The following is an 11,631-nucleotide window of genomic DNA, read 5'->3' as shown; positions in this document are numbered from 1 at the left end:
GAAAGAGTGGTATGCAAACTAGTTTTTCACATTTACGTTACGAATTTCATTCTATCTGTCCTCCAGCTTGCTTAGAAGACTGAAAAGCGCAGAAATTTTCAATGAGTTATTTAGATAGATACCCTTAGGTAGGTAAGAGCTGCACTCTGTTCTCACATCCTTGGTGTGTCCTTTGTTTCAGGTCGATGCCATGTACACAAATGTCAGAGTGACTAATATTTGCTCCGACGGCACACTCTACTGCCAGGTGCCTTGTAAAGGTTTGAACAAGCTCAATGACCTTCTGCATAAGATAGAGGAATACTTTCATTGTAAGGTATGGCCAAGCAGCATCCACCTCTAAGATGAGTCCTAACATTGCAAACAAAAGGAGTCACTAAATAGTACATGTGTAGTAAGTTTTGTATATTTTAAGGTAGACTCTCTAAAATAGAGGGTAAGAGCCCCAGACTTCAGAATTTAAAACAAAAACAAAAATCCGCACTAGTTTCTTCATGGTAAAATGAGGATAATAATAGTGAGTACCCACAGGATTGTTATGAGGACTAGTCACAAGGCTGCTTATTATCAGCACAGGGCCTGGCAAATAGAAAGTGTGCAACAACCGGTAGATTTGTCATTCACAAGGTGCAGTTGATGAGCCTACAGTGCAGCTGCCTGTGACTGTCTGCTCGAGCAGCTGGCTCCTCTGCCTAGGCAAAGACGGAACCATGGAATTTAGAAGGAGAATAAAACTCCCGAGGCATCACTCCCCAACCTCTTTATGGTCCCTGAGAGAACCTGCGCCTTGGAAAATGTGGTTCTGCAGTTTACATTTATTAGTAATCTCTTTTCCCTTTAATTCTAGTATTATTTTCTGAATCAGGATCTGTAGAGGTTTTGTTTTAAGGTCCTGAAGGGATTTCCTTACCTCCATTTGGACATTATAGTTGTAATCCACAATATGCTGTGGTTTCCAAGTGACTAAACTCTGATGCCGCTTCATCTCTGACCCCCTCACCTGGAAGTGAACCCTTGCCTCTGACCTACAGAGCACCCCAAGTGCCTCATGACACTTGTATGCAGCATTGTTTTAGCTGTTTGGGTATTTGTTTGCTTTACTAGAGTATAGGCTTCCTGAGGGCAGAGACTGAGCCTCACCAGCTTCTGGTAAGTACCTAATTCATTTAGGTACTGTAGTAAGTTATCTGGTGTCTTACATAAAATACGTATTCCAAAATATTTGCTGAAGTGGATTAAACTTGTATTTAGACTACAGCCTAGAATCGAGACGTTAGATCTATAGCTTTACCTCTTTCTCTGTTACAGATGTCTTAGCTTGTATCTCAAGGTCATTACTTAAGTCTGATTTGCTGATCTATCCTAGAGAAATCTGAGACATTCAGAGGGTGACTGTAGTTACTCATTTGCATGCATGTGCTTATAATCTATAATGGTGAAAAGCACTCTTGATAGTTCTTAGCGCCCTGGAAACTCAAGTGGAAGGAGACATTGCCTTTGGGGAGAGCAGAAACATTCACCCTGAAGGAAAGAGGCAATGGCAGGTCCCCCATTTCAAGCTACAGCAGAGGAGGAGGATGAAAACATTGAACAACATTGAACTGGCACTCATATCCATATTTGTGTTGATAATGTTTCTTTTGTTTTGGATTAAAATCTTATCTTTGAATCTTGAATGTTAAAAGATGAAAAGAGGAGGCCTTATGAACAGCTAGCCTAACTGCTTCCCTTTCATACAGGCTGTTCATTTTATCGGATTCATCTTCCCTCTTTGTGTTTAACTGATGGTGCCTGAGCCTGGATGAATTATACTGACCTCCATGCTAACATTTTTAGACATTTTAACAAGGCTGATTTATGAGCCATGTGCAAGGAAGGAGGGTAGATGGCTGCCACCAACATATGAGAAACAAGGCAGAAGCCCTACAGCCCCGTACATGTGCTGCGTCCACTGTAGCACACACCTCGCCGAAAGTCTGATCACATACGGGTGAAGCAGTTTGCCTGTGCCACAGCGGTGTTTCTCTCATGGTGTAGCAACGTGCTCTTTGCTGAGAATAATAAGTGTCATGCGTTTCTGTTTTGCAGCACATGACCTCTGAGTACTTCGTTTCATTACCCTTCTGTGGGAAAATCTGCCTCTTCCATTGCAAAGGAAAATGGTTACGAGTAGAGGTAAAATCAGTCACTTGACTTTTTTTAAACTTAAGATGAAATATTTCAGACATATAAATGAGGTTTTTAAAAACTGGAGTAAGCATCCATATACTCATCACCAGGTTAAGAAATAAAACATGATACATAAAACCAATACAGTTGATGCTCCCTGTCTGCAGCCCTTTCTTTTACTCCCACCCCTGGGGGAGCTACCAGCTGAATTTGGTGTTTCTCCTTCCTATTCACTGCTTTAGACTTTGACTATATTTTTGTCTATACACACATACTTTTACTATCTGTATATTTCAATGTAGAGATATTTAAAATGTAGAAGTGAATAGTATATGTAGTATTTATAGTAAAAACATGAATAAAGTATAACTAAATGAATGTCTTAAAAATTTACACAAATTGTAAGATGTATTGATTCTTCTATAACATGCTTTTTCATTCATTATGTTTGTGATGTAATCTGTTTTCCCTGCTGTATGCTGTAACAGTGTATGAATATGCCAACATTATCACTCCATTCTTCTGACAATGGATATTTAGATTGTGTCGAATTTTTTGCTGTAAACAGCACTACCATGAACCTTCCTGTGCATATCTCCCAGAGTACATACGTAGGAGTGGAACTTCTGGGCATAGGGAATGCCTAATTGCTCTCCAGAGTCATCCCTCCCTCGAGGGGTAGCCCTTTGAGTGTTCTGGCTTCTTGGGGGCATCTCATGTCCTCCCTCACCCCTGCCCAGGATGGCTTGGGTTTCAGTGTTCACATATTCCTCTATTTCCAGGGCCTAATAATTGTTTTATTTTCTTACAAGCTCAGTTATGAATTTGCAAGGAGGTTTGTTATGTTTTGTCATAAATCTCTGTATGTTTTTCAAAGGTAGGTTTTGGATTTTTGTGGTCTCTTTCTTTTCTTCGTCTTCTTCTTTTTTTTTTTTTTTTTTTTTTTTTATATCTATTTTGCCCAGTTAGTAAAATTGCAAATCTGGGCTTAATTTTTTTTTTTTTCCACAGTGGTGCTTAACCTAGGTGCAAAGACCTCTGCTTACAGGGAGCGCCTGGACCCCTCCCCAACAGTTGTATGCAAATTGTGTGTATGTGTGTTTATTGTGTATTTTGGAGGGAAAGTATTCATAATTTTCTTAAGATTCTCAAAGAAACCAACCCTAAGTAAGAATCATTGCTTTATTGAGTTTTATTACTGCATAGCAGCATTGTGATAACTAAATTATACTGATTTTCCCTTTATTTAAGTAAATCTTGGTCATGGCCACTTTAATGAAAGCATCAGTTTGGAAATAATTATTGTCAATGTGAATGTGTGTCAGAAAGTTGAGATCTGGAGTTATATGACTAAGATTTGGGTGCTTAGCTATAAACTTCAAAACATGATTTGTTAAAAAGAACACGACATTATCTGAATTTTAAAGCTCTGTGCTCTTTAGTGTATAATATATAAATGCACAAATACTTAATTTTTTAACCTTTTATTTTGAAGTAATTTCAGACTTTTAGAAAGTTGCAAAAATATTTTAAGGAGTTCCCATATGCCCTTTACCCACCATCTCCAATTGTTAACATCTTACATAACGATTATCAAAATCAGGAAATTAACATTGGTACAATATTATTAACTAATCTGCAGAACATACTGACATTTCCCAGATTGTCCTCCATATGTCCTTTTTCTGGTCCAGGATCCCAAGATGTATTTAGTTGTCATGTCTTCTTAGTTTCCTCCAACCTGGCAGTTGCTCAGTCTTTGTTGTTTGTGGCCTCTTGAAGAGTAGCAGGGTGTTGTAGAGTGTCTCTCAACTTGAGTTTCTCCGTGTGTGGAATCAGGCTATGCCTTTTTGGCAAAAATACCTTCTCAGTGTATGCTCAAATACTTTAGATAAATATCTAGTATTATTTTTATTACTATCAAGTTGTGTATTGTCTACTTTTGAGGTAGCAAAAGTGTTCATTCTCTTAGTGATGCATAGAAAGTTAAGGAAAGAAAGATGATTAATGAAAAGCAGATCCTGTGTTTAAGTGATGTATTTGCTCTTGACATTGTAACTTGTCTAAACTTTAGTGCCTATACATTCTGAACTTATTCTGTACGTCCAACCAACTTTATTCAGTGCAGTGGCCACTACTCTCCCTGTTTCCCTGTAGAAGTGGTCTGCATTCACTCTGCACCATCTTCCAGTCAGTCCTCAGTCACTGCCACATGACTTCTGCCCACACTGCATCACAGAGCCTGTTCTTGTGAACAGCATCTTAATTGTGCAGTTGAATTAGTATCTTCCAGGTCTTGTCGTACCAGACCTCTGTGCTGCATCGAACAGTGTTGGAACTTGAAATTCTCTTCTCACTAGGCTACCATGTTATCAAATCCTAATTTTCCTCATGATAGTCTAATAATTCCTTCTCTAATTTTTCACCCAAACCTCCTTCCACCCCCACTTCTGAAATGTCAGTGCCCCTAAGTCCTGTCTAGGCTCATCACTCTTCTCGGCCTCTGCGTCCTTCTAGGTAATCCTATCTCATAGTTTCAGGTACCGTTTTGGCCCTAATGACTCCCAAATTTGTTTTCCAGTCCTTGATGGGCTGCAGATTTGAGCAAAAAGCCAGCCTAATTGTCCATCTCACAAACTCTTTTTAAGTTCTACATGTCTGAAGCCAAAATTATCTTTCCCCATCCTTACCTTTCTCCCTTATCTCTATTTTAGTGGTACCTCCATTCATGCAGCCATTCAGGCTGTTTCTTAAGAGTTATCTTTGACTCCTGCATCTTCCTCAGCCCCAAGTGCATCTAATCACTGAACACTGCTGATTTTACAACTTTGTTAATTCTTGCCTGGAACACCGCAGTACCACACCAGCTAGTTCCTCTGCCTTCACTCCCGACTTCCTCTAGTCGAGCTCCGTATCACTAAGAGTAGCAACCCAAAATGCAAATAATTATACATCCAACTTATGACGAGACTTACTGTTTCCATGACACTAAATGCTTTTTTAAACATGACTGATCTCATTTCATGTTCACAAAACCCTGTTATCCCCATTCTTACTGATGAGGAAAGTCATCCAGCTAAAAAGTGGGAGAGCTGAGATTTAAAACCAAATCTATCTGATCCTAAAGCCCTCACCAACAATTTTAGGAAGCTGGCCATCTCATTCTTCTACTTAAGGCCTGACATTGGCTTCTCATCCACAGGGTAAAATCTTAGTTCTTAAAGGCATGATATCTGCTTCTCTTAGACCTTGCCTTTGCCTGTCTCCCAGCCTCACCTCTTGCCTTGCCCGGCCTCTCATTTTATGCTGTAACGTAACCAAAATGCTTGTAGGCCCCACACGTAAGAAGTATGTGTGTGCCTTTGCCCATCCTCTCCCCTCTATTTGAAATGTCCAGATTTGCCCCTAACTGGACTCCTATCAACCTGGTTTACTCCCATTCATCATTTAAGGTGCAGCTCTGAAAGGACATAAATTTGTGAAATTTATGAAATTTCAGTTTGTGAAAAAGGAAATACAAATGCCCAGTAAATATGATTATTTCTTAAAGTAACAAATTTGTGTAAACAAATTTACACAAATTATCCAGCCAAAGTGGTTTGATAGATAAGTCACAATGTATCTATATGATGGACTTAAATAACGTTAAGATGACATAGAAGACAAACAACATGAAATATTTTTATGAGACACTGAGTGGAAAGCAGTCAACTATGAAATAGTATCTACAAATATTTTGTAATTCTTGTAAATCTAATCTTTTGTGAATCATGGGTAAAAGACTAGAAGGATAATTGTAACCTATAGTAGATTACAAGTGATTTTTATGTCATTAAGTATATAAATTTTCTACAATGGAGGCCTTTTACTAAAATAAGAAGCAAAAAAGTAAATTTTTAAAGAAAAGTACCAGTTCTAGGCATTCCATCCTCCTGAAAGCTTGCCCTAACACCTGCTTCCTGCTGGGTCAGGTACCCACCCTCTTGTGTTCTCACAGGACCCCAAGCGCAACTTCATTATTGCCTTTACTACATTATAGTATGCTTATGTATTTGTGTCGTCTCTCATGGCACTAGGAGCTCTTTGAGAAGGGGAAGTATATCTTTGCAGCCTAGTTATGCCTGGATATAACAAGCATTCAATAGATACCATCCATACCAATATATATGTTCAGTATGTATGTTTGAATAAACAAATACATTTTAAAATATTCCTCCATGGGACTGTTTGTGTTTATCATGTCTTAAGAGATTTTAAAATGTATGCTAATATATTAATCAAGCATTCTCTCGGGCAGTAGAAAAAGGCTTCACTTCTGGCGAATCTGACTTCCAAGACGAAAGTGGTCCAGTTCTCAACAGTCATCATACCGAAGGCACCACCACGCTTAGGTAGCAGTTAGTGCAGTTGTAGGAGTGAGATCTCAGCCCAGATAACCACCCCCATGGGGCTATATTTGGCCACTGTAAATATTTAACAATGGCAAGTGTCACAATGGCATTTTAGGGGCATATTAGGGGAGATTGTGGCATTTAAAGGTGCATCCAGAATCTTACATTGTGTTCTTGCCATTTGGCCACAGGTAGGTAACTATTGCTTTGATTCAGTGTGTAACTTACCCATTTTATTTTTTAAACATCTTTATTGGAGTATAATTGCTTTACAATGGTGTGTTAGTTTCTGCTTTATAACAAAGTGAGTCAGTTATACATATACATATATCCCCATATCTCCTCCTTTTTGCGTCTCCCTCCCTCCCGCCCTCCCTATCCCACCCCCCTAGGTGGTCACAAGGCACTGAGCTGATCTCCCTGTGCTATGCGGCTGCTTCCCACCAGCTAGCTATTTTACGTTTGGTAGTGTATATATGTCCATGCCACTCTCTCACTTTGTCCCAGCTTACCCTTTCCCCTCCCCATATCCTCAAGTCCATTCTCTAGTAGGTCTGCATCTTTATGCCTGTCTTGCCCCTAGGTTTTTCTGACCATTTTTTTTCCTTTTTTCTTTTTTTTTAGATTCCATATATATGTGTTAGCATACAGTATTTGTTTTTCTCTCTCTGACTTACCTCACTCTGTATGACAGTCTCTAGATCCATTCACCTCACTACAAATAACTCAGTTTTGTTCCTTTTTATGGCTGAGTAATATTCCATTGTATATATGTGCCACATCTTCTTTATCCACTCATCTGTTGATGGACGCTTAGGTTGCTTCCATGTCCTGGCTATTGTAAATAGTGCTGCAATGAACATTGGGGTGCATGTGTCTTTTTGAATTATGGTTTTCTCTGGGTATATGCCCAGTAGTGGGATTGCTGGGTCATATGGTAATTCTATTTTTAGTTCTTTAAGGAACCTCCATACTGTTCTCCATAGTGGCTGTATCAATTTACATTCCCACCAACAGTGCAAGAGGGTTCCCTTTTCTCCACACCCTCTCCAGCATTTATTGTTTGTAGATTTTTTGATGATGGCCATTCTGACCACTGTGAGATGAAATCTCATTGTAGTTTTGATTTGCATTTCTCTAATGATTAATGATGTTCCCATTTTTGACAAATGACACAAAGTATCATTGGGCTTTCTGACTAAGCTATAAAATACCAAAATGTGTCATGTTTTAAAAATACATAGTATTGGGACCTCCCTGGTGGTGCAGTGGTTAAGAATTCGCCTGCCAATGCAGGGGACATGGGTTCAAGCCCTGGTCCAGGAAGATCCCACATGCCGCAGAGCGTCTAAGCCCGTGCACCACAACTACTGAGCCTGGGCTCTAGAACCCACGAGCCGCAACTACTGAGCCCACGCTGTAGAGCCCACAAGCCACGACTACTTAGACCGCACACCTAGAGCCCGTGCTCCGCAACAAGAGAAGCCACCGTGATGAGATGCCCGCGCACCGCAACGAAGAGTAGCCCCCACTCGCCGCAACTAGAGAAAGCCCGCGTGCAGCAATGAAGACCCAACATAGCCAAAAATGAATAAATTAATTAATTTTTAAAAAGACCAAGTTTAACTGTAAAAAAAAAATACATAATATTTACCTACTACAAGTAAAATTCTGTCTCTGAATTCTCTGTATTATTTCCTCATTGCTAAGACACAGTAGTTTTCTTTTTTCCTCACATCCTAATATTTTGGCGAACAGACTGTATCTTACGATCAGCAGTATATAATAATGTATCAAATTGTTTTACAATCAGTAGTATCCTAGAATTGAAAACATAGTAATTATTACTATATTTATGAATTAACAGCAAGATGTTGAAATCAATTCTACTATAAAAGAATATCTATTTGGTAAATAAGTACATTTTAAAATAAGGGAAAATTCAGTCAGCACTGATAGTTTTTGTTGCTTTTTATATGCATTTTAGAGCTGTACAAAATGTAATTGCACAGAAGCATTGTGGCCTTTTGGATATGCTAATAAGTCATCCAACACTTGTCTCGTTGCAGATCACGAATGTTCACAGCAGCCGGGCTCTTGATGTTCAATTCCTGGACTCTGGCACTGTGACGTCTGTGAAAGTGTCCGAGCTCAGGGAAATTCCCCCTCGGTTTCTCCAAGAAATGATTGCAGTACCACCTCAGGTACTATATGTTACAAGCCTCGGAGATTGGCTGAAAGGGATTTGGATGTGTTCATAATCACATTGTGAGATGCTCTCTCAGTTTTTGATGATGATTGAGTTTAACAAAATTGGAAATGATCCAAATGGTGGCTCACTGGTTTTCAGATGTAAAATTTTGCTTAGACAAGAAGACCAGTGAGACTTACAGAATATTGTTTGATAAATGTTTGTTTTCAAGCATGTTGAGTCGTCAGGCTATGTTGTCCAGTTAGAGGTTCCACTTTAATAATCAGATGCCAGTGCTGGCTTCTATACAGTTTCAGGATATTCTATGTAAATATTTACTTCCAGAGTTCTTAATTTAATTAGGTAACCATTCTCTTTGGATATATTTTTATATTTAACCTTCTCCCCATAGATTTTAGTGAAAAGATTAACTTCAGTCTATGCTTCCTCTCTTGATAAAAATTCAAGATGATAAGAAGTTTGAATTATTTTGAATTAATTAAAATTATTAATAGCTATTTTCTACTTAGGAGAAGTAGAGTTTGTACAGAAATCCATCATGCTTTGAAAATAAAATTGTTCAACATTCTATAATTTCAAGGGGCCCCTTGACCTATATTTACCAGAAGATTTCTTATGTATCAAAACTCAGTGAATAAACAGTACTTGACCATAATTAGCATGGCTTTTTATAATTTCTCTCACTGCAATCACTGTTGCCTTTCCTAAAATAACTATTACAGAGAAGCTGTTTAACTTGAGTTCAAGCCAATTTTCAGAATCACATTTTTTCTTATTGCTGCTCAGCATAATATTGAAAATTGTTAGACCTTTGAGTGTTGCTTTCACTTGATAACACCTCTGGCCTCTGTACCCCTTGTTAGAACATCCATCTAGGGTCAGCCTTACCTAGAAAAGGTTTCCGGGGCTGGAGGAGATGGGTGATCTGTCCCACTGCTTCTGACTGTCTGAAAGTTACACAGGTGTACTTTCTTGGTAAAAGCCACTATAATTTTTTCTATTAATCTTATCTGGATTTTTTATTTGATAGATGCAAAGTTGGGGGAACCTTTAAAACCAGCTAGGGCAAGCCTCTGGCTAACAACATCTCCCCAAGAGGTTCAGAGCAGCACACTGATTGCCTGTTGGCCAAGGCTGACCCATGAATATTGGGTCTGGGCCCTTGGCTCATATAGTGTTTTAAAATGTGAGTTAGTTGTCTGCTTCTAGCTTCTCTTGACAAACTAGAAAACATGACTCTATTGAGCAGTCCTCTTTATGGCACAGTGCTCTGTGGGAGCTTGGGAAATGACGTTCTCCTCTGCAGGGCTTGTGCTCTCCAGTGCGCAGGCCCCAGCTGGCCCGCCTCACTCCCTCTTTGCCCACCTGGCACCTGCACTAGTAGAGTCTGCTCTCTTTGCTCTAAGTGACCTCCTCCCCACCCAGAAAGGTGCCTCATGCAGGGGGCACAGTGGGAGACTTGGAGCCCCCGAGGATGAAGGGAGGGTGTATGACAGGGAGGTTGGGGCTCAGAGAGGAAAGAAGAAATCTAGGAATCCTGGAAATAAGTTTCATCTCCTGCATAAAATTGCCTCCATCAATTCAGACTTCCATGAGACTGGAGGGAGTCCCCGGGGTTGCCTTTTCCTCCCTGATGTAGCCATTCTGCAGAAGCTTGTGCAGTGATGGTGGGAGGTAAAAAGCATCAGAGAAAATGAGGCTTTGAGCTTGTCACTGGGTTTTAGTTTTTCTTTCCCTCCTTAATTCTCATTACAACCTCCTTCAGAAGGTAAGTACAAATGCCTGGGGTACTCAGGAAATGCTTCATTCAGCCGGAAGCCTCCACAGAGATTTTTACAACAGGAGTCAGATTTCATCCAAATGACACTTCATTTATTTTTTAGTTGGGCATAAAGGGAAGACCTAGATATAATTCCCAGTCTTGTCTTCACGACTTTGTGATCTTACACACGTTAGTATCTCTGAGTCTGTTTCACCGTCTGTAAAATGAGATCACAACACTGGCCTGCCATGCAGAAGTATCGTAGGGTGAGAAGTATGTGCAGTGCCTGCTATAACCCTGGCTCATGATAGGAGTAAAGACAATGGTAGTAATATAAATAGATCAGGAACATAGCAGATGCTCCAGCCTGAGAACTGTGATTGTCATTATTAGCTATTGCTGTTGCTTGCTCTCTATCTTGGCAGCATTTGACTTGTAGGAAAATAATATTGACACTACTCATAAGTACCTATTTTAAGATGGCGTGTCCTCTTTTCCGTTCTGTTTTCTTTTCAGGCTATAAAGTGCTGTTTAGCAGATCTTCCACAGTCTATTGGCATGTGGACACCAGATGCTGTGCTTTGGCTAAGAGATTCTGTTTTGAATTGCTCAGACTGTAGCATTAAGGTTAGTTATCTGATTGGTCTTGATAAAAGGGGGCTGTCAGCCAGAAGGACTCACTTTTTTTTTTTCCCCACCTGTTTTTGTGAAAGAATTTTACCTTACTGTAAACTGATGCTTTCACCTCTGACACACTTTTATAGTCAGGAGGTTGGTTACATGTGTAGCTATAAGATATTTGATGGTTTAATTTTTATTTAAGAATTTATCCTATATCTCCAGTGTTATTTTTAAACCCTTTATATAATTTTTTGATTATTAATAAGGTAGCAGATAATTCCGTGCTCCTATTTTGCTCCATGATAAGGAATTAAGTCTGCAACAGAGGACCATGTATCTCTTGATAAATGTTTCTAAAGACCATTTAAATAAGTCCGGTATTTCTTTCTTTTATCCCTAAAGTAAAATGGATTATAAACAAATATTTGCTTGTTTAAATAAGTTTAAAACTTATTTAAACTGCTTTATTTCTTTCC

General features: G+C 39.3%; 1 protein-coding gene across 2 annotated transcripts in view; it reads left to right on the top strand.

Annotated features, from left to right (window-relative positions):
- TDRD7 (tudor domain containing 7) overlaps positions 1-11,631 on the top strand; it is a 92,122-nt gene that overhangs the window by 70,667 nt on the left and 9,824 nt on the right. For both annotated transcript variants that reach the window (XM_007456384.1, XM_007456385.1), the window contains 4 exons: positions 182-316; positions 2,089-2,175; positions 8,630-8,764; positions 11,051-11,161. In XM_007456384.1, the coding sequence (XP_007456446.1) occupies positions 182-316; positions 2,089-2,175; positions 8,630-8,764; positions 11,051-11,161 (468 nt within the window). The remainder of the gene's footprint in view (positions 1-181; positions 317-2,088; positions 2,176-8,629; positions 8,765-11,050; positions 11,162-11,631) is intronic.

Source organism: Lipotes vexillifer, unplaced genomic scaffold (genome assembly GCF_000442215.2).
Source record: "Lipotes vexillifer unplaced genomic scaffold, Lipotes_vexillifer_v1.1 scaffold630, whole genome shotgun sequence".
Classification (NCBI taxonomy): domain Eukaryota; kingdom Metazoa; phylum Chordata; class Mammalia; order Artiodactyla; family Lipotidae; genus Lipotes; species Lipotes vexillifer.
Note: the sequence above shows the minus strand (reverse complement) of the source record. Positions and strands in the feature narration are given on the sequence as shown.